We start from the raw sequence: 23,980 nt of genomic DNA, 5'->3' as shown, positions 1-23,980 counted from the left end.
CCCGACGCCCGACAGCCTGGGGAGGAGTGTAAAGTTTGGTCAACTTGGAAAAATGAGCCTCAGTCTGCGCCCAGGGAAGCGGAATGGGCACAGCTGAGCCTCAGGAAAGGGGAAGAGACGATCCATTTCAGCACACCTTTAGAAGGCTGTTGGCAATCGTTCAGAGGAAAGAAAATTAGTTATCTGGATTGGGGTAGTGGCAGTGTGAGTGCAGAGAATGGGAGGGAACGCTGTCATTGTAAGTTGGGAAGGTGCCTGAGAGAAGAGGTCTTCCGTACAAGATTAATGCCACTCATGTTGAATTTAGCATATGCTACACTGTATTATAATCATATGTTGGTGTAGGTATCCTGGCTCCCCAGCTTTTGTTGTTCAGTCATTTTCAGCTGTGGCAGGCTCTTCATGATCCCATTTGGGGTTTTCTTGGAAGAGATAACTGGAGTGGTTTGCCATTTCCTTCTCCAGGTCATTTTACAGATGATGAAACTGAGGCAAACAGGGTTAAGTGACTTGCCCAAGGTCACATAGCTATTAAGTGTTTGAGGCCAGATTTGAATTCAGGAAGATAGGTTTTCCTGATCCCAGGCCAGGTACTCTATTTACTTTCATCTAGTTGCCCTGACTCCCTAGCTAAGCCCCTTTAAAGCAGAAACTGTTTCTTATACCCTGTATATCATATATCCACAGCACTGGGTCTTGCATGTAGTGTAGATGCTTAATAAATGTTTGTTAATAATTTAAATGCAATCTAAGAAGCTCAAAATGTATTATTACTTCACAAGTCCCTTCAAGTAATTGTGCAGTAAGGTGGGCAGGGGCACACTTTCATTTCAGAACAAGCTAGATGAATGGTACAAGAACATGTAATTTTACTTTTGCCACCCAAAATATACAAATATAGGAGTCCTGGTCAAGGTTTGTTCCTTGTAAATAATCTTTAAATTGGAGTGACCTTCTGCTCTAGTGCAATTTTTTTTTTTTAAAACATCAGTGTCCTAGGAGGAGAGGGGACAAAGATATGCTTAAATATAATGTGTTTGGAGATTCCTTTTGTTGAAGGTAGCGATAAAAGAGGGTTTGTTTGTTTTGCTTTTTACATTTTTAATAATTTTCTTCCACAATCAAATTGCATATTGCTGATTTGATTAGTTTCCATGTGGCAATGCTTTTACCTGTCTACTCTTTGGGGTTAAATTTGCTGAATTTTGTTAAACCAGAGAATGATGCATTCAGTTTATTTTAGAATCATTTTGTTCATTTGTTTCAATTCAATAACTGTTTTTCAAGCTCTTACAATTTATAAGTACTGTGCTGAGCACTGGGGATACAAAGGTAAATGGAAAAAGAGTCTTGACCTTCAAGGAGCTTACATTCATTAGTATCCTTGCGTAGAATTGTGACTGTTAGGTGGGCAGTACTGTGTGAATAGGTGGACAAGAAATGTGTATCTTATTATAGACATCAAAATACAATATGAGAAACAAAAAGATCATACACTTGAACTTTGTTAAGCCAACCAAATGATGAAAACATTTTTTTAATTTGGGCAAAGAGAGAAATTTAAATCATTTCTTTGTTGCCAGAGTGAAAGAAAACAATTGTGGATTGTGTAAATCAAAGGGATTGTAAACTTTTTTAAAAAGACTTTTGGCTTTTTTTTTGACATATCAATTACTTTCTAACAAACAGCTGGAAATAACTTCCCCCTTAAAAGTTAAGAAAATCTGTCTAAATTTTAGTTTAATTATGTTGTGACGAAGTAGCAAGTAACATCAAGATGAATTTTTTTCTTCTGCAATAGAAAAAAACAAATTTGGGAAATAAAAATCATATCTTCTATTCAGTTAACTGCTTTCTTTTTAAGCTTAGTAAAAGATCTGATGTGTTGCATCAATCAGAGGAGTTGTTATTCTGTCTTGAGCCCTCTTCTTTGTCCCATACTATCTTACTTGGTGATGTCATCAGTTCCAAAGGCCTCATTTAACATCTCTCTGCCAGTGATTCCTAAATCAGTATAGATTCATATATCAAGCTCTCTCCTGAGCTCCAGGTTCCCATCACTAGCTAACTACCTTTTGATGTCTTCACTTGAATTCCCTGTAGGCCTCTCAAAATCTCTGTGGCCAAAACAGAACTCATCTTCCACTCCAGAACCTCTCCTCTTGTTGAGGCAAAGTTACTGCCATCTTCAGCCCTTTCTTGAACTCATTTCACCCGTCCAGTCTGTTATGTCTTGTCATTTCTTCTTTTTCAGCATCTCCATTTCAAACCCTCCTCTCCACTCACAACCACTAGCCTGTTTCAGGCTCTCATCACCCCACATCTGGACCACTGCAATAACCTTCGGGTTGGTCTCTTTGCTTTAAGTCTCTTCTTACTCTGTCCCTTAGAGCACAGTGCCTGGCAAATGGGCTATCTCCTGTTGTCCTGATCTGTATCTTGCCCCTGAACCCAGATGGTTCCAGAGGAGAAAGTGAGGCTAGTGACTTTGTGCGACCTTTCCTCACTTAAATCCAACTCACTTGGGTGTCATGGTATCACCTCCCTGATGTCATGATCCTCTTTGAGAATGAAGGACAAACAACAGTAGCCTAGCAAATAGTCGGTGCTTAATAAATGCTTGTTGATTTGGCTTGACTCCACTCCATTCTTCACTCAGTTGTCAAAGTGATTTACCTAAAAAATAGACTTGACCGTGTCACACTCTCTCCTCCAACTCACTACACCCCCTGGTTTCCTATTATCTTCAGTAACAAATATAAAATCTTTTTTTTATCATCACAGCCTTTCCTTTCTGGTCTTCTCGTGCTTTACTCCCTTCCATTTACTCTGTGATCCTGCCACACTGGCCTTCTTGCACATTTTCCAGCTCTGTTCCTCATTACTGGCTATCCCCCATGCCTGGAATTCTCTCCTTCCTCATCTTCACCTCCCAGCTTCCTTGGTTGTCTTCAGTTCTCAGCCCAGCACCTACTTTTTGCAGAAGGCCTTGCTCAGTTACGCTGATATTAATGGCTGTCCACTCTGTATCTGTCTTAGATGTACACCGTTATTTGCTTGTTGTCTCCTGTGTTAGCATTAATGTGGCCTTCTTGAGAGCAGGGGCCATCTTTGCCTCTTTTTGCATTCCCAGAATTTTACATAGTGCCTGGCACATAGTAGAGCTATTGAGCATTTATTAAAATGCTTGATGTTCGTGGAATGCCAGCAATGATTATACAGTGTAAGTACAGTAGTTTCTACTTAAACAATTACTTTTTTTTTTTAGGCTTCTAGACAAGCTTCAGGTATTCCTGGGATTACTCCAACTGAAGAAAAGTAAGTACATCTTCCTTTGGCATCAAATAGGGTCAACTTGTAGTTGTTAGTTGCAAGAGAAGTACATTGTTCTGATGCCCTTCTTTCTTTCAGATTATTAGGTCTGTAGATCCCACCATTCCTTTGTCTCTTTGCTCTTTTATCACTTAGCAAGATGCATCCTAGAAAGACCTGAAGAGGATTGTCTGGATGTCTAACCAGAGGATCCTACTTCAAGTAGTCCTTAGGGTAGTGATTATGCAGAAAGGGGAAAACATTAGAGGGAAGAGAAGAAAAAGAACTGCTCAGGCCAATGTTCCTCATTTTTCTTCCCCAGCATGGAATACACAGTAAACAAAAAGGGGCACAGGATAGGGAAGCTTAAGAGTTGTGGGGTGACTTTGTTATCTGGTTTTAACTGTTGAAATTCCCAGGTGTCAGAACTGCTCCAATTTAATCACAAATAGAAATGTCAGTGTCTTGGACATAAGCACTTACAGAAATGGTGCTGTCCAGTACATGTGTAGTACTCTGCTTGGCTCGGGCCACTGTGGGAGCATGTGCCTCTCCCAGAGCAGAGCTGTTTTCACCTAAGGCCTCCACGGGCACTAGATGGCTTATCAGAAAAGCCTTGTGGAGCCCTGCTCACCCATTCTCTCCAAAGGAGCTTCCATAGCAACTAGCAGGCAGAGTCAGTGACGATCCCAGAATCTTAGGACCAGAGAGCCCCTTCACAGAAGTTTCACAGGCCAGCCTTCTCATTTTATAGGTGAAGAACAGAAGATCAAGTGACAATTAAGACTGGACCCAGATCCACTGACTTTCAGGCTGGTGTTCTTCCTTCCCGCCATACCACTTGTCCTACCTGACATGTTAATGGGGGTTAGGGTATTTCATAGGACCACCCAAGGAGATGGCTTTCCCCCAGGTATCACTAATATGCCCTTTCTAAGGACAGAAACTGGTTCAGGATAGGGTTAACATGTTGTTCTGTTCTTAGTAGACTAGGGTCCTATTGTGATCTGTGTCTATTTTGTGGGTGGGGCTGGAGGTCTTTGGCGGGATGGTATTGTGTTAAATAGAGTTTTTTGGTTGTCTGTGATGATCTGTAGCACAAAGACCCTGTCTTGATGGAAATGGAGGTAGACTGAAGTAGTTAAGATCAGAGCAGGATCAATTTATTAACCAGGTGAATTGTAATCAGTAAATGGGATCAGTGACTTCTCAACAGTCAAAGACCTTGAGTGAGAGTGAAGGCTGGCAGGGTGTTTTATAGTGCTGTATAGGGTGACAGAGTGAAACCTCAAGTAGCATAGGCATTCTGATTGGCTAGAAAGTCAAAACCTGTGACATCAGCTTGATATTACATCCTCAAGTAACATAGGCATTCTTATTGGCTAGAAAGTCAAAACCGGCGACATTAGCTTGGTATTACATTGTTCAGACCCCCCTTATAAAACCTCTTGAACCATGAATAGACATGTGATTCTGGGAATTTGGGGGTGACTTCAACAGCTTTGATTGAATCAGCTTGACCTTTAGGTTAAGCAAGTTTTTCTGGAATGTGGGCAGAGGGGTGAAGTTACAAGGGGGGGTACAAGTCAAAAGACAAGGGTGGAAGTACACACCCAAGAATAGAATTATGACCCAAGTGACCTGGCCAGGATAAGGAGCAGCAAGGGGGAGTATTAATCTAGTTTAAGTCTTAATAAAATAGAATTAAAAGTAAATGTTCAATTTTACAACCATTGTTTGAGGCATAGTAATCTAAAACCTACACCTTTACTTGGAGGTAGAGATGAGAATATAATAGGGAACCAGCACCCCAGGATACAAAATCATATCCTGAAGCCCACTGAGATTGAATTGTCTAGAGCTTTATTGTGTCTTGACAGCACAGAAGGGGCAGAGTTGGTTATCACTTTTTTTAATTAAAAAAAATTTAAGTAGCATTTCATTTTTTCCAATTATATGTAATGTAATATTTTCAACATTCATTTTTTATAAGATGTTGAGTTCCAACTTTTTCTTCCTCCTTCTCTTCCACCCCTCCCCAAGACAGCAAGCAATCTGATATAGGTTATAAATGTACAATCATGTGAAACATTTCCACATTAATCATGTTGTGAAAGAAGAAACAGAACAAAAGGGAAAAACCACAGGATAAAAAAGTGAAAATAGTGTGCTTTGATCTGCATTCAGACCTCATAGTTCTTTATCTGGATGTGGATAGTATTTCCTGTCATGAGTCTTTTGGAATTGTCTTGAATCATTGTCTTGCTGAGAAGACCTAAGTCAATCATAATCGATCATTGCATAATGTTGCTGTTGCTGTGTACAGTGTTCTGGTTCTGCTCCCCTCATTCAGCATCAGTTCATGTAAGTTTTTCCAGGTTTTTCTGAAATCTGCCTGTTCATCATTTCATATAGCATAATTGTGGTTATATTACTTTTGCAATCCTTTTGAGACTAATAAGCTAAATCAACTGTTCCTCCCCCCGCCCAAATCTTGCTTTTCCACCAGAGATGGAAATCTTCCAGATATTGTAAACAGTGGAAGTTTACATGAATTCCTGGTTAATCTCCATGAGAGATATGGGCCAGTAGTGTCTTTCTGGTTTGGCAGGCGCCTTGTGGTTAGTTTGGGCACTATTGATGCATTGAAGCAACATATCAATCCCAACAGGACATGTAAGTTTAATTTTATTTCTTATATACTTTTAACCTATAGTTAAGTAATGAATGTATATTTACATTAAAGAGAAAGCTTGGTACACTAAACTAAAAATCAAAGATACATGACTTTGCACATTAGTGTGGTCATTTCTGAAAATGGGAATAGCAGTATTAATCATACTCATAGTTGTATTTTTAAAAATTAATGTTATTTTAGGTACTTCGTAAATATGCTTTATATTCATTATACTAGCTTAGTATGTGAATAGATGCATTCTAGAAAAGTTATCTAAGAAGTGAATTTCTTGGGGCAGCCAGGTAGCACAGTGAGTAAGAGCACCGGCTCCAGTGTTGAGAAGACCTGGAGATCGAATCCCGGGCTCAGACACTTAGCACCCACCCAGAAACACCTGGCCATGTAACCTTGAGCAAGTTACTTAACCCCAATTGCTTAAAAAAAAAAAAGAAGTGAATTTCTTTTCTTTTATAAAATCAGAGCTTTTCCCTTGGGGAAAAATTCTTTAGTATGTTGAATTGAAAAGTTTTGGGAAGGAAAAGGTTAAGATGATTGCCAAGTCTATGGCATGCTTCGTGAGGTACTTCTGGCCATGTTTTTGCATCATTTTTATAACTTTGCAGCATTCACAGATATCTGCTTTTGCATCCTCCTTTTCCTTCTCTTCTTCAAATCACAGGCATTTTTCTTGTGTCTGGGAACTGCTTTTTTTTAACATCTGTAATTCTCAGACTTCTGTCTGCCCTTCTATTTTTGTCTGGAAATTTATATGTCTAATAGAGAAAAGCTGCACTTTGGTACTGTAGTGTGAAAATTCCTTAAGATCAAGTTATTCAGCTGTATGAACAACTTAGTGTCCTATGTTATTGATCCTTAATTTAAAAATTCTGTGAAACAAGTTTGTATAAAGTGAATGATATTGTAATAATCCTATAGTGGTTTTTCAGTGTAATGATTACTGACATTAATGAGGGTAAAAATCATCTACCCACCAAGAACAGTGTACTTGGAGACCCAAAGCAAACTTATGACTTTGGATTAGGTTTTAGTTGGGTAAAATCCATAATTGTAATTTTAAGTACAGGTAAATGTGGAAGTAGATGAAAGATAAATTCTTAATTCATTTTTGAATTGAGGCAAAACCTCTTAATCGCTTAGCATTTGAATTCAAATTGTCCGATTCCTTTTAAAATCTGCAAAGCAATTTTTGTTTTTTATTGTTGTTTTGCTACAGTGACTTCTCAGTCACTTATGAAGAAAATTCAGTACATTTGACACAGCTCTCCTAAGTGGGTTCCTAGTCATTGTTCCAATAACCTTGCCAATTTCCATTCCATTTGGAACTCTTCAGTCTTGGGAAAGAAAATTGAGAGAACTGAGGGAAAAAATTGTTATGTTTTAACCTGCAGTATTTTTTCTTTTAAGTTTTTTGTCTGTGCAGAACTGCAAAAAGTGAGTATCTTGATTACTTATTTAGAAGTATTATGTTTGTCTGTTTCAGCACATCCTTTTGAAACTATGCTAAAACCTTTATTAAGGTATCAATCTGGTCTTGGTGGGGATGCAGTTGAGAATCACATGAGGAAGAAACTCTATGAAAATGGCCTGAACAAGTCTCTACAGAGTAATTTTGCTGTCATGGTCAAGGTAAGGTGGCATATAACTTGAGCTTAGGTTTTACAATAGATATAAAATGTATAACTCCACAAATAGCTGTCTCTAAGTAGTTGAAAATTTAAAATAATTGCATTTTTACCCAAATAGATGATTTTTTGGTCTAGTTATTATCATTCCCTTTTGTTGCATATCTCAGTGTTTGTGTTTATGAATAATTTTTAAAAAATCTAACACTCAAGTACACAAGCTAGTATCGTAAGATTGGGAAGGAACTTTTCTCTGTTCTAAATGAAAAATATAAAGAAATTTGAGAACCGTAAGAATTTGTCATTGATGAGTGTGATAAATGGAAAATTTTGAAGATGTGTAAGAATGCTTTATTTTTGTGAGCTAGCTGCTTGCTTAAGGAATAAAGTAAGGATTCATAGTAGCAATTTTTGTAGTAACAAAGAAGTGGAAACAGGATGGATGCCTATTTGAAATCACAAATTATGGGATACAGATAATTGAACGCAGTAGAGAGGAAATCAATGAGGACCTTTGACCAATTGTTTTTCCCCCAGTCTAGATTTTGAGTAGGTAAAAGAGACAGCAAGGTATTAAGGTCTTAAATAAAGTACAAAGAAGCATCTACATGCTGTTACCCCTTTATGTAGTATGTTAGAAGTTCTTTAAGCTTGACAAAATTAGAGACAGGGAAGGATTGGTCAAATCCCTTTAAAAAAAAAAAAGCCAAAACACATTTCTCTGGGAAATGAATTGAGACAGGAGATAGCTTTGGGAAGTGACTATCAACAAGAAAGCCTGGTACAGAAGAAGAATCTAGCCCCGGAAAGGGAATAATTCTTCATTTCTTTGGCCACTTCCATCAGCCATGGTTTTTTTACCCACCTACCATGTTTCCCCGATAATAAGACCTATCCCGAAAATAAGCCCTCCCCTTACTGTGTAAGATTCCTCTAAAATAAGCCCTCCCCCGAAAATAAGCCCTATTGAGATTGCTACTGTAGTGAAGGTGATCCCCTGCGCTACACGCTACATTACGGTACCCTCTGTATGCACCATCCCCGCCCCCCCAGGTGAAACGCACACCGCGCTCCGAGCTGCATCCAGTCAGAGCTGCAGAAGTGACCGCGTCATCCTGTTCTTCCAGTGATTTGCTTGCTGGTGCCATTGAGAGCAGTGCCGCGGAGGAGAACTGAGCCAGGACAACATAAGCCCTCCCCTGAAAATAAGCCCTCTGGTGTTTTTCTTTCCAAAAAAAATTAATAAGACAGTGTCTTATTATCGGGGAAACACAGTAGTAGAAGACACAGCATCCAACCAGTTTCAGGTTCAGAAAACCCAGGAGAGACAATTAAGGAACTTTGTGAGTCAGGAGAGGCCTTTGATGGTTGAGCTACAGGAAACAGTTCGAGGGAGTCTTTCAGAGACATTGAACTGAGGACACCTTAGAGAAAGAAAAGGCAGCCCTGGGGTCCTATGAGTTCCCTTTGTGCTAGTGTCCTCTTTAAGCCCTTTTCACACTGATATTGTGTATTTGTAGTAGAGTGTTCTCCAAACTTATAGGAGGAATGATTTGCTACCACAGCTTCTGCTGTGCCCTTTCAATAAATGCCTTTGCTTTGAGATAATTGCTTCTGCTGGCTGACTGTGAAAGGTAAATGCCCTGAGAGCTCAGGAGCTGTAATTTTAGGATTGCTGACTAAGAGCACCTTGAGCCCCTGGGAGCTGAACCCTGGGGAACTCAGTCTCAAGTATAAATCAGGATGATCCCTACATAAAAGGTGCTACATGAATAGTATTGTGTCATAGCAAATTGCAACTATAAGGAATTTAGAGAAACATGGGAAGTTAATATTAACTATTGAAGAGCTAGATAAACAGAACCGGAAGAAAGGTTGGCCCATGACTCTAATAATGTTAATGAAAAGTTCCCTCACTGAAAGCAGCCCAGCTCCAAGTAACTGAAGAACCAGTAATGGCCCAGAGAGCTGTCAGCAGAGTGGGGAGGGTTTGGAGGCATTTGAACTACCTTGTCAAACTAGTACATCAGCAGTTTTTGTTGCTTTTATTTAATTCAAATGGGGGTTGGGGAATGGAGAGAAGATAATATTAAAAAATGCCTGATATCAACCCAAAAGGTACCAGTAACATTTATTTAAAAAAAAACTTCTAAAAATTATCAAAAGGAGATAAATAATCCTAATCGTTTTTCTCTTCTGTTTTCAGCTTTCAGAAGAATTATTAGGAAAATGGCTCTCATACCCAGAATCTCAGCATGTGCCGCTTTGCCAACACATGCTTGGCTATGCCATGAAGGCTGTTACACAAATGGCTTTGGGCAGTAGCTTTGAAGATGACCAGGAGGTTGTTCGCTTTCAGAAGAATCACAGCACAGTAAGTATAGGGTAAAATTCAGACTTGTTTTATGTCTCTATAGTTGGGGAATGTTTTTTATTTTACCTCATTGTAGATAGAGGAATGTTCTTAAGTTCTGATGTACAGAAGTAAATCACTATGTTTATTAAAGGGAAATGGGAGGGGGAGAGGAGAAAAGAAACGAAACAAATTGCTTTGTTCTTTTGTGTAGAAAAGAACAATTCAAGTGTGTGTCCTCCCCCCCCCGCCCCAAATCTTCTTTTCATTCAGATTTTAAAAAGCAAAATAACTTTTAAAACTTAGCAAGTACTAACTTTGTTTCTGAACAAAGTGAATTGCCTTGAATATTCTGAATTTAGTCTAAATAGACAGTGTCCAGATCAAATACAGGTTGGGTCTTTTCTCAGACCTCATCTTTTTTGACTTCTGTAGTTTTTGACACGTCAGCCGTCCCTGCTTCTTCCCTTAACTTCTGGACATGACTCCTTCTACCTGTTCCTTCTCCTTTGCTGGTTCATCTTCTCCCCACCCACTAGATGTGTGTGGTTTGAGGGCCCTGTCCTGTCTTCTCTTCCCCCCTGTACTCTTTCCGTCGCTGATCTCATTAGATCGCTTTGGTTAATTTGTCGTCTTTCTGCAGTAAGTTCTCAAATCTACATAGCTCGTCCTGTTGCTCTCCTAAACCCAACTCTGAAGGCCTGGATGTGCTGCTGATGGACTCGGACTCATCGGAAGTAGAACTTGTCTTTCACCCCAAATTTCCTCCTTCAGAATTGTCTGTTTCTCTTGAACTGGGCCGTCCTTCTAGTCACCCAGGTTATTTATTAAATGCCTGCTGTGAACTGAGCCCTGTGATAGGCACAGAGGATAGAAAGGAACAACATATCCCCCTGCCCTCAAGGAGCTTCCTTTCTTTTTTTTATAATCTACTTTTCTTTTAGTTTTTGATGGTATCATCTTTAATATTCAGGTTGCATATTGATTTTGAATTTATTATAGACTATGATATAAGGTCTAAATTTCATTTCTACAAGACGGACTCACTAGTGATCAAATAGAGAGTTCTTTGGTGATTATTAAAAACTGCATTATTGAGTTCCACTATTTGATTTCTTTTTTCGAGTTTATCTTATTAATCTTTTCTATTTTTTCTTTTTTTTTTAAATTTGTTTGTTTACTTTTAGTTTACATGATTCAATTCCACAATTCCTTGAGTTTCACATTTTGTCCTCCTTCCTCCCCTCCCCCCACCATGGTGGCATATAGTCAAGTATAGGATCTTTAAATACTTTCACATTATACATTAGTTAGGTTATAAAGACAGATTGTATCAGATGGAATGAAAAATGGTAAAGAGGACATAAAACCAAACAAGAAAGGGAAGAAGATCAGGTATTTTGCTTCCATCTGCATATAAACTCAGTTCTTTCTAGTTCTTTTCTCTGGATGCACACATTTCTCTCCATCGTGAGTCTTTTGGGGTTGATTTATATCACTGTATTGCTGAGAAGAGTCCAGTCTTTCAAAGTTGGTCATCACACATATGTTGTGTCTGTAATTGTGTACAAATTTCTCCTGGTTCTACTCTTCTCACTCAGCATCAGTTCGTATATAAGCCTCTGCAGGTAAATACGAAGTCCATCTGTTCCTCATTTCTTATAGCACAATAGTATTCCATAACATGCATATACCACAACTTGTTCAGCCATTCCCCAATTGATGGGCACCCTCTTAATTTCCAATTCTTTGCCACCACAAAAAGAGCTGCTATAAACATTTTTGTACATATGGGTCTTCCTCCCAGTTCTATGATCTCTTTGGGATATAACCCTAGGAGTGGTATTGCTGGATCAAAGGGTATGAAAGTATTTATAGCCCTTTGGGCATAATTCCAGATTGCTCTCCAGAAAGGCTGGATCAGTTCACAACTCCACCAGCAATGCATTAGTGTTCCAATTTGCCCACATCCTCTCCAGCATTTGTCATTTTCCTGTTTTGTCATCTTAGCCAATCTGACTGGTGAGATGTGGTACCTCAGAGTTGTTTTGATTTGCACTTCTCTAATCAATAGTGAATTAGAGCATTTCTTCATGTGCTTTCTCTGGATATGGATGGCATTTTCCATCATGAGTCTTTTGGAGTTGTTTTAGGTCTTTGAATTGCTGAGAGGAGCTAAGTTTATCAAAATCAGTCATTGCACACTGTGGCAGTTACTGTGTACAATGTTCTTCTGGTTCTGCTTGTTTCACTCAGCATCAGTTCATATAAATCTTTACAGATTTTTCTGAAGTCTGCCTTTTCATCATTTCTTCTTCTTCTTTTTTTTTTTTTTGCTTTTTGGAGGAGGGAAGGCAGGGCAATTGGGGTTAAGTGACTTGCCCAAGGTCACATGGCTAGTAAGTATTAAGTGTCAGAGGCTGGATTTGAACTTAGGTCCTCCTGACTCCAGGGTCAGTGCTCTATTTGCTGTGCCACCTAGCCACCCCCTTTTTCATCATTTCTTGTAGCACAGTAGTATTCCATTACATTCATATGCCACAACTTGTTCAGCCATTCCCCAGTTGATGGGCATCCCCTCAATTTCCAGTTCTCGGCCACCACAAAAAGAGCTGCTATAAATATTTTTATGCATATGGGTCTTCCTCCCACTTGTATGATCTCTTTAGGATACAGCCCTAGAAGTGGTATTGCTGGGTCAAAGGATATACACATTTTTATGACCCTTTGGGCATAGTTCCAGAATGGTTGGATCAGCTCACAACTCCACCAACAATGTCTTAGTGTTCCAACTTTCCCACTTCTTCTCCAGCATTTATCATTTCCCTGCGTGTTAAGAAATGCTTATTCTTAAAATAAGGACACAACCATATCATCCTGTACTTGGAAAATCTTTAGTGGTTTCCTATTGTCTTTAGGATAAAATACCTAATCCCCAGCCTGGCATTGAAAGTTGGGCCCTTCACGCACTGTGCTTTCTAGTATGACTAGCCTTTTAGCTTTTATCCTTTGTGACACTCCATCTCTTGCCTTCCTGCCTTTGCGTGTCTGGGATGCCCTTCTTTGTTGTCTGCTTGTTATGGAATCCCTAATCTCCTTGGTAGCACAGCTGTGGTGCTACCTCCTCCATGAGGCCTTTCCTGTCTCCCCTTTCCCAGCACTCTCTCCCTCTTGAAATGACCTTGTGGTGTTCTGCCAGCAGAATGACCCTTGAAGGCAGGGATTGTTTTGTTTTTATCTCCATATCCCTAGGATGTACCATGCTTGGCCTAATAACTTTTATTGAATTGAATGGCACACGTGATTAGGACAGATACTAGGAAATGAATTGAAAGCTTTTTTTTTAAATTCATGGAGTGTTCATTCACTGTTTTTTATGTTGTCTTTCATCATTGAGTGAACTATTACTTGCTTTGAATTTTATTTGTGCTTTTTCTTATTTACTTTCTATTATTGAGAGGACATGTCTTCTTCAATAACTGACTTAGTCCAGATACTGCGCACTGACTACATTTAGCACAGCCCATCTCAAGCCTCAGCCTCATGTACTTCCAGGTGTTATACACTGAAAATGTAGTGAGTGTCTTTTTTTAGCGATGATACAAATCTTTTACTGTTCCTGCTGCTGCTTCTCCCCACTCCTGCTCCCTCTTTTTATGTTGGAAGAAGTTGAGATTATGTATAGAAATGAGAATTTGTGATTGATTATGTATAGATTTTCTTCATAGCTTATCCCCAATATCACAAATATTTGAGAGTTCATTATATTGTATTTGATGAGTAGCTTGCCTGAGATTTAAAATACATTTGCAAGTTTTTTCACAAGCAAATTGATTCTGCTTTGCTTTAAAACAGGTTTCTTTACAATTTATTTATTTATTTATTTTTGCTTTTTTTTTTTTTTTTTTTTTTTTTTTGGAGGGCTATTGGGGTTAAGTAACTTGCCCTAGGTTACACAGCTAGTTTTTTTTGTGTGTGTGTGTGTGGGTGTTAAGTGTCTGAGACTGGAACAGAACTCGGGTCCTCCTGACTCCGGGGCCGGTGCTTACTCACTGTGCCACCTAGCTGCCCCTTTATAATTTATTTTTGTCATTATCAGGTGTGGTCTGAGATTGGGAAGGGTTTCCTGGATGGGTCCCTTGACAAAAGTACAACCCGGAAAAAGCAATATGAAGAAGGTAAATTTGTTTCTTTGTTCCTCAGATGCAATTTCTGTGACCAAATGTAGTTTATACTCCATCTGTGATATTAGGGACAGTATTAACTTAGAGCCTTTACTCAAAATGATGTTACTTTAGATTTAGAAAATTCTTCCCATTGCTGGAGCACTCCCTCCATTAAGTGCACATTGGCAGGTAAAAAACAATGGGTAGTTTTTCTCTTTCATACACATGACTGATCTGTGTGTGTTTTGTCCATGAAAATTATTTACTTTATGATTCACAAATCAAATGTGTAATTATTTTATATCTATTGGTATTTATATGCTAGAAATAACTGGCATGTTGGTGGGGCAAGGGCTAGAACAACAAGTTCCACTTCAATAATTGGTTCTATTTCTGTTTTCTTGGGTAAGTCACATAACCACTATAGGTCTCAGTTTCCTCATCTGTAAAATCATCTGGAAAATGAGGTTTGTTGAATCCCCTAGGGTATAACATACAAAAAGAGACACAATATTTTGACATGGCCAGTAGGAATTTATTTTGCTGAATTATGTATATTTGTTTTAAGGGGTTTGCTTTTCTTTTCTTTTTTTTTTTTTTCCAATTCAGGTGGAGGTAGCAGGGAAAGAAAAAAATTCTATTAATAGAAAAAACCCAAGTTTTAAAATTTAAAAAAGAACTTAAGAGGTATGGGGGAAAAAATACAAGATGACCCTTAGGATCTCTTCCAGCTCTTATCTGTGATTCCAAGTTGATCTGAATTTAGACATAACAGATTTAGATATCTGTTATTGTTAGTTACTGCCCTATAAATATTTTATCAGGTTACTTAAAATATTTTTTCTTATTTTTATTGATAAACTTTTGTCTTTAAATCACTTTCACTTCCAGATATATCCCTCTCTCTTCCTTACCCCAACGTTCATCCCTGTAACAGGCTAAAAAGAAAAGGAAACTTGAGGGTTTTTTTTATACACATTTTTCTTTTAGTGATTTGGAAAAATCTTTTATATAGTTGTGTTAATAGTTTGTAATTCTTTTTAACCACTTATCCATTAGGGAATTGCTCTTGGTGTTATGCTTTTTGGTTAATTGAATGTCAGACTTGGACCAAAGTTATTTGATGAAAAGAATCCTCCCCCACCCTCCGCAGCCGACAGTTTTCCCTATCCTCTCCACATTGATTTTGTTCATATGCCCCTCAGTATTTGCACTTCTGCCTGCAGAGGCATAGTCCAAAATGGTGGAGACATGTTCAAAACAATGACTCCCTTACAGGAACAGGTCTAATTCTCACTTTGAGTGCTGGTCCCCTTATTACCTTAAGCCGGTTTTCCCCATGTGCCTCTTTGTAGTTAGCTAAATTGGTCCTCAAAAAACAGACTCAGTATGTTGCTTGGGCTAGACATGAAGCCCTTTCAACATGGTAGAAAATCACTTCTTTGTATCTCTTCTTAAGCATTAATGGAAATAGAATCAGTTTTCAAAAAAGTCATAAAGGAACGAAGAGGAAGAAGCTTCAATCAACATATCTTCTTAGACTCCTTATTGCAAGAAAACCTGAATGACAAGCAGGTAATTCTACTTGACTTTGTTGTATAGTTATTTGTGTATGTAGTTTAATCTCCCCCATTACACTACAGACTCTCTGAGGACAGAGACTGTGTTTCGTTTATATTTATCTCCCAGTCCCTAGCCCAGTGCTTTGTTTGAAATAGTCATTAGTAAACATTTGTTAAGGGAACGAATGATTGAAGTTTTCATGTATTTACCAGATTATCAGCAACTAAATGTCCATATGTAGTTGTGCTTGCCTTTGATCCAGATGACCCTATGGCAGTTCATAGGCTTTTGTGGTTGCATCTTGGTGATCCAGAACAGAATTGAAATGATTCAGTTCTTGCCATGAGATAATAATATTAGGAGAGTCTGAGGACTCTGAAATGGATATGTCCTTGGAGAAAAAGTAAAGTGGTTGGTTCTGGACTTTAGGTACACAGCTCAATCTGAGGACCCATATTTTCACTTGTTGATTCCTCTGAATGACTGTACTGCCCTCATTTCTGCACTGTTTGCTTCCATAGCGGAGAAATGACGGATTATTCCAGATGCTATTTCTATAAGGGAACAGAAATATGATTTGTATCCTGTGGGCCTCTTCTCAGACTGAGTGGACATCTCAGACATTAGGAAAGGAACCCAGGTTACTCTAAGGCCAGCAAGACTGTATTAATATAGCTCATAATATACTTTTTTTTCCCCCTTGAGGCAGTCAGGGTAAAATGACTTGCTTCAGGGTCACACCTATAATAAACTAGGTATTATTGCTTAATGTAAGGCAACACAGTATTTAGGTGAGGTTTTTTGCTTCCTTTTTACTATGTTTATTTTATTAAAAACATAAACTCAGCCCCTCCATGAGATCCATTTCAAAACTTCAGCATTGCTCAGGGGCTAATCCTGGGTTCCCGAAGACCCGGTAGCAGAGTATAATCTCGCCATGTTCTACTGGACTGGAAAGGTTCTGAGTATGTGCCCAGTGATCTCCTGTTGGTAGTGTCCAAGAACCATCCCAGTGAAGTGTGGAGAGGCGGGCCAATAGATGATGAATTCTTTGTCCACAGCGATCGCGAAGCACAAAAAGTACCGGCTTTTTTTCCAGTTTGGCGCAGCGCCCTTTTGCTTTCACAGTGATGATCGCTGTCATATCCCCTAGGCCCAGCCCTAAGACCTCTCCCCTCTTTTCTCTATGCACTCTCAACATTGCTCCCATGAGAGTGTGAGCCCCTTGAAAGTAGCAGCTCTCTCGCTTTTCTGTTTGTCTCTGCAGCCCTTTGCATTGAATGAGCGTTTTAATCATCCATCCATCCATTCATTCTCTCGCTTGGTGACGTCACCACCCACTGGTTCAGTTATCTCTGTGCAAACTACTACCAGGGCTCTGTATTTGCCCATACTTGCTTTCCTGGTGTTTTTGTCACTCCTCACACCCAGCATTTCATCTTTCATTTCTGGAATGATCTGGAATCATCTCAGCCTTTTGAAATCCCTGAACTCTTCTGATTCTTAACACAAATACTACCCTTCCACATGAGGCTTTTCCTGGTCCTCCCTCCCCTATAGCCAGTTGTTTATACCTTTCCCTCCCTTCCACTTTATACCTGCTTTATATATGTTTTGGATGTTCCTATATATGTACATGTTATTTCCTCTCTTAAAATGTAAGCTGTTTAGCTTATTCTCATTGAATTTGGCTTAAGGAGGGAATAACATACACACTCAATTGGGTATCTTGCCCTACAGGAAAATAGGGGGGGGGTAGGGGATAGGAGGGTGGATGATAGAAGGGAGGGCAGATTGGGGGAGAGGGTAGTTAGAAGCAAACATTTTTGAAAAGCTGTAGGGTCAAAGGAGAAAATGGAATAAGTGGGAGGTGGGATAAGAGGGAGGGAAATATAGTTGGTCTTTCATAATATGACAACTATGGAAATGATTTGGGTAACTGCATATATACAATCTATATTGAATTGCTTGTCTTCCCAGTGGGGGCAGATGAAGAGGGAGGAAGGGAAAAAGTCTAGAATTCAAAGTTTTAAAAACAGATGGTTAAAAAAAATTTTTTTTTACATACAACTGGAAAATAAGACGTACAGGCATTGGATATAGAGGTCTGTCTTGTCCTGCTAGAAAGTTAGGGGGGTAATGGAGGAGGATATAGGGGAGAATGGATTGGGGGAAAGGGTATTCAGTGGGCTTGCTATTTTGGGGTGGGGGGTAGGAGAAAGACAGGGAGAAAAAATTGTAACTCAAAATCTTGTGGAAATGAATGTTGAAAACTAAAAATAATTTAAAAAAAAAAGAAAAAATGTAAGCTGTTTGAGGGCAGGTACTGTTTTGAATTTGTCTTTGTATCTCCTGGACCCAGCATAGTTCTTAATAAATAGCAAGTACTTAATAAATATTTGTTGATTAATTGATTGACTTCATCACTAGTGCTAATGACAGTAGGTGATTCAAAAGAATCCCAAAATATCTCTACAGGCTAGAATTATGGACTGAATCTAAGAAGATGAATGTTCTGTACTTGGGTTCAGAAAATGTGACAGAAGAGTCATAGGTGGCAATTTCTGTTAAGAAACATGGGGGTTTTAGTGAATTTCAAGCTCAGTCTGAAAGATGGATGTGACATGGCAACCAAAAATTCTAGTGATAGCCCACCTTGTATTGAGAAGCCTCGTGTCCAGAACAAAGGAAGTTATTTCACTGTATATCCTGACCAAATTCAGGCTCATCTGGAGTTGTATTGCATTAGAGGCACCACATTTTAGGAAATAGCTAGACAAGCTGGAGTGTGACCTGAAAAGGGCCGACAGAATAGTGGAAAACCTCAATTGTGCCGTGTGGGGGAGGATCCGTTGAAGGAACTTGAAGAAACTAAGAATGTTTGGAGTAGAGAAGGCTTGGGGAAAATGTGATGGCTGTGTTCAAATACTAGGAAGACTACTAGATGGTTTAATTAGTCTTCAGTGAGGATGAACACAGCATCAAGGTCAGCTTCCACACTGATGGTAAAGTCTTCAACTTTAAAAGGCTACAAGCCAAGACCAGAGTGGAGGGAGTGTTGGTACATGATTTTCTGTTTGCAGATGATTGTGCACTCAATGCAGCCTCTGAAGCTGAGGGGCAACAAAGTTTGGGTCTGTTTGTACTACCTTTGGCCTAACAATTAACACCAAGAAAACAGGTGCTACATCAGCCATCACCACACCATCCATACGTGGAACCATCGGTTACAGCAAAAGGAGAAGTTTTCAATGCTATGGATAAGATCAGTCACCTTGGTAGTGAACTTTCCAGGGATGTACATATTGATAATGAGGTTGCATGCGTTGCCACAGCTAGTTCAGTGTTTGGGAGGCTTTGACAGAAACTGTGGAAGAGGAGATATTAGACTGACTACCAAACTGAAGGTCTATGGAGCTGTCGTGCTGACCTCATTGTTGTATGCCTGTGAAACCTGGACAGTCTACCAGCACCACGCCAGGAAACTGAATCACTTCCATTTAAATTGTCTTAGCAAGATTCTGAAGATGACCTGGAAGGATAAGGTGCCAGACACGGAGTTCCTTACATGAACTAAACTGCCAAGCATTCAAACTCTGCTTCAGAGAGCACAGCTCCTATGGGCTAGCCACATTGTTTGAATGCAAACAAATGCTTGCCAAAAAGACTATTTTATGGAGAATTCACACAGGGCAAGCATTCACATGGTGGTTAGAAGAAGCGATACAAGGACACTCTCAAGGGCTCTCTTAAGAACTTTGGAATTGATTGTGTGACATGGGAGACACTGGCACAGGACTGCTCAGCAAGGCATACCCACCTCAGAGAAGGTGCTGTGCTCTGTGACCAAAGCAGAATTGAAACAGCTTAAGGGAAATGCAAGATGTGCAAATTTGGAGAATCCACCCTAAATGTTCACATGGACTATTTGTGCCCAACCTGTGGTAGAACATTCTGAGCTCATATTGACCTGATCAGCCATAGTCAGACATATTGAAACTTGACTCTAGCATAGTGATAGTCATGATCCATAGTCCTCTTCAAGAATGAAGGACAGCAGCCAACCAACTAGGAAGGCTGTCATATGGAAGAGGGATTAGATTGGTTCTGCTTGACCCTGTGGAGACATAATGAGGGAAAGCTGCAGAGGCATATTTGGACTTGATGTAAGAAAAAAACTTATAATTTGATCTCTTCAAAAGGCTACGTCAGGAAGTCATGTTTCCCCCTCTCTAAGATCCTTCCAGCAAAGGCTGAAAGACTCTGTTAGTGATTTTGTTGGTAGGATTCTTCTTTAGGCATGGATTGGCCTAGATCAGGGGTTCTTTACCTGAGGTCCATGAACTTGCTTTTTTGAACACTTTAATAATTGTATTTCAGTATAATTTGTTTCTTTTGTAATTCTTTGTAGTTCAATTCTACATATTTTAAAAAGGTATTCTGAGAAGGGGTCCATGGGCTTCATCAGACTGCCAAAGGGGTCTAGCAGATGACCTCTTAAAGTCCCTTCTAGATCTTACTTTCTACAAAGATGTTCAGAATTTCAGAGAAGCAGAAGAAGCAAGGAGCTTTCTTTAGGATAGCTTCCAATCTCAATAAAAGTCATTTGCTATAAGTATAGGAGTTGGAGGTGATTGTGAACAGTCATTATGGGAAATGCAATAGGCAGGCAATAAGAAAGTTTGGTAAGCATCAGTGCTTGCCCATCTGAGATTATCTAGCGATTTGTCATGGGTAATACCAGTGAAGTTTTGTGATTTTCTTTAGCAGTTCTCAGCAGTCCAAGTATTGCTGAATGCCATAGAGCAAGGGATTCTAGGGCAATGGATAGCAGATCATTAAAGTGATTGGTGTTAAAATTGGGTATTTAAGGCAAGTGAAGCCAATATAAAGAATGAAGAAGCATGATGATTTTTCCTTTTCTTATCCCTGATTTTGTGCCATTCCAGTTTAATTTAATTTAGTGTGGCCTAATGTGGGTCAGCCTTAAAAGTCTTAATTCCACTTCTCTGAAATGTTATGTTTTCTAGATCCTAGAAGACAGCATGATATTTTCTCTAGCAGGATGTGTTATAACTGCTAACTGTAAGTAAAGAATTTTCTTTTGGTTAGATAATCAAATAAGGGTGGATAAAGTTATTCAAAAGTTAGTCAGCTATTCAGTGACTGTCTCCTTAATTTTTTTTTTATAACTCTCCTTCATCCTTCTTTATATTTTACTATTTTTTTTAAAAGAAACTGATACAGGTACCTTTATATCCACAGCCAAATTAGGCATTCCTCTGCAGCCACAAAATGTTATAAATGACTTGACCCAGCTTCACAGATTGTGAATTCTAGTTCATGCTTTTTAAAATGAGGTTTTTGACACCTCTCCAGCTGGAGCAGTGAGCCTTTCAATTTCCTGCTGATACTTTTCTCTTTGACTCTTATCCCAGCCTGCTTTTGTTAAGGTCTACCAAAGAGAGGATGTAGGACACAGAAATCATGAATTGAAATAGAACTCTTCTTGAAGGAATTTAAGAGATACTTTTATTCCAAAATATGTGATTTGTGTTCGGTTTTCCCTCTGTTCATTCATATGCTGCCATATACAAGAAGGTAAGGAAAATGCCCCCAAAATCATATTTACAAACTATAGAACGAATGATAGGTTACATTCAATCTCTTGATAATCAAAGGGATTTTCCTTACATCTGAAGAATGTGCCCACATTGTCATCCTGTGAATATTGCCCATAAGTTAAAAAAGACTATTTTTGACTCTGAGAAATTTACACATATACTGAAGAAGAAAGTCAGGGTAGGAAAACAAATTTTGCAAAATAATGTCTGTAGCTGAGTCTGTTATTTTTTACTAGGCTTTTTTTAAAAGTTGTATTGTATTCCATTTAGAAGGTCATAATTGTCTATTATTAACATTTGTAAATCATACACTGACTGATTGACTAGAATTGTACAAAAGATATAATATTTTAAGATTACTTGTTTTCCTTATAAAACTGCACCCTTTGCTTTTGACCTGTTATTATTTGGCTATTCAGAATCTTTTTTGAGTGTTCACCACATGTAGAGATCTTTACTGAATATTGAATTCAGCTTGTTATATAATCTGATACATAAATTATAAAAACCAGAATTCTGTCATTTATTCAAAAGAATTGCAGTAAAGAGGCTAATTTGGTAAAAAAAAAAATAGTAAATAATATGGTACATGACTGATATTCATATTTGTGAGTTTTGGCTTTAGGTAAAGAATAAAAAGAATCAGGGATAATGACTTTTTGACCAAAACTGCCATGCTGTTGAAATTATTGCAGGTAGTAGCAGCTACAGTCACAAAAGCACATCAGAGAACCACCAGGAATCTTACTGTGGTATTTCCAATGCCTGGCACAGAGCCTGGAACGTAGTGGGCACTTAATAAATGTTTATTGATTGATTGAAATTAGGTGAAAGTGAACCAGGAGACAATATAGGAAGTTATCATTCTATTTGATTTAAATTAGCATAAAAGCCCACACATTAGCCAAAAGGAAATTAGAATGTGGCTCTAGAAACTGGAAGACATTTTTACCAGATGAAGACCCTGGGGGAAAGAAAATGAGAGCTCAATAAAAAATGGGTCAGGGTCAATTAAGACCTTGCCCAAGAACAGGGGCACTCTGCTACCAGGTGGTCACATTTCTTTGAATTGCAATATTCTTGTGGAGAGGCAATAGGATGTGATTGCTCTCTCTAATGACTAAAATTAACTCTCTTTCTTTTCCACCTCAGAGAGCTTTTTCTGAGAGCTTCCACTCACTGAGCTCCATTTAAAGGTGGTTGCAGAAAACAGTAGCTACTATTTGTAAAGTTTGGCAAGATGAATGCCAACTACTTCCAGTGTCTTATCAAACCTGTGCTAGGCCAATTTCTGAATCGACCCATTTCCTGTTCCAAATAGATGACTCAGTGTGCCCCCCAAGGGTGCTTCCATCGGATGCCAGAAATAATTTTATAAATTCACATATTCAGTAAAAACAAGTGAGAGTTCATTTCATCACACAATCAATCACAGATTTTGAGCTAATTTTATCTTCCATTAAAAATTAAGCTTTACAAATCAGTCTCCTGTGAGTTTGGTTAATGTGAATCATTTAACCAATCTGTGGTCTTAACAAGGCTCATGTTCCACATGATGAACCAGAAATAACTACTGACTGATGATCTTCCCCCAGCCTGCACATTTGACAACATTTATTATTATAACTGTTTTACCCAGGGCAGTTTTTTAATTAGCAGATTCAGTTTAATTTGCCAATTTCAAGAAAAATTCCAGATTGTAGAATCTCATTTTGGCAACATTCTGTTCATAATCATGTTCTTTATTCAATCAGCTTCTCAGCATATCTTATTAAACTGTTATAGTCAAAGCTCATGATTTTATTTTAGGCTGTCTTTTATGCATCTTTATCAGTTAAAAAAATCAAGCAAGTAGCTTCTTTTCCTGTTCTCCCCACTCCTCCCCCCCCCCAAAAGTTGCTTCTTACATAGTATCATTACTGCTGTTTCTTTCTTAGTATGCATGTGGGCAGTCTATTTTCTTACCACATCAGAAGATGTCCAGAAGAAATTGCACAAAGAGCTAGACCAAGTTCTTGGGAAAGGTCCAGTTACTCAAGAGAAAATTGATCAACTCAGGTAAAAATGTAGAAAAAGTAGAAGAAATATAGTTATTTTCTAATGAAAAGAAGTTTTGGTTTATTTCATAACCTGGTGATTACTTATCCACATATTGGTATATTTATATGCCAGTATTAACTACTACTATGGGGGGTTATTTTTTCTGTCTTAAATGTATCATTTAAAACTATTTTCTAACCTGTTATATGTTGCTCTGGGAAACTTTGAAGTCAGTTATACAGATAAGCAGCTATCAGGTTGCCACAGGTAACAGATAGAGATACTGCCACTTGAGTGTCTGATTGGCAGGATGGATGCCCATGGGACTGGGATGGGTAGGCTTGCCTATAATTTAGAAAGTCACGGTTATGGAAAAAGATCAGGAATCCCAGATTAGTAGGATGGAGGAGCCACAGGCCTACCAGATTACTCCTGGGCATCTCCTACGAAAAGGGCTCTAAGGGGCAGCTAGGTGGCGCAGTGAATAGAGTACCGGCCCTGGAGTCAGGAGGACCTGAGTTCAAATCCAGCCTCAGACACTTAACACAAAAACTAGCCATGTGTCCCTTGGGCAAGTCACTTAACCCCAATTGCCCTCCAAA

General features: G+C 38.8%; 1 protein-coding gene across 1 annotated transcript in view; it reads left to right on the top strand.

The window, feature by feature from the left end:
• Positions 1 to 23,980, top strand: part of CYP20A1 (cytochrome P450 family 20 subfamily A member 1) — a 46,199-nt gene that overhangs the window by 1,199 nt on the left and 21,020 nt on the right. Inside the window, exons 2-9 of the mRNA XM_069075330.1 lie at positions 3,269 to 3,318; positions 5,822 to 5,988; positions 7,491 to 7,636; positions 9,839 to 10,006; positions 14,085 to 14,163; positions 15,611 to 15,726; positions 20,745 to 20,799; positions 23,276 to 23,396. Of these exons, the coding sequence (XP_068931431.1) occupies positions 3,269 to 3,318; positions 5,822 to 5,988; positions 7,491 to 7,636; positions 9,839 to 10,006; positions 14,085 to 14,163; positions 15,611 to 15,726; positions 20,745 to 20,799; positions 23,276 to 23,396 (902 nt within the window). The remainder of the gene's footprint in view (positions 1 to 3,268; positions 3,319 to 5,821; positions 5,989 to 7,490; positions 7,637 to 9,838; positions 10,007 to 14,084; positions 14,164 to 15,610; positions 15,727 to 20,744; positions 20,800 to 23,275; positions 23,397 to 23,980) is intronic.

The sequence above is a fragment of the Petaurus breviceps genome, unplaced genomic scaffold (assembly GCF_028583685.1).
Source record: "Petaurus breviceps papuanus isolate PSGF00001 unplaced genomic scaffold, PetGlider_PUasm1.0 90903, whole genome shotgun sequence".
NCBI lineage: Eukaryota > Metazoa > Chordata > Mammalia > Diprotodontia > Petauridae > Petaurus > Petaurus breviceps.
This window is presented reverse-complemented; position numbering and strand designations above follow the sequence as displayed.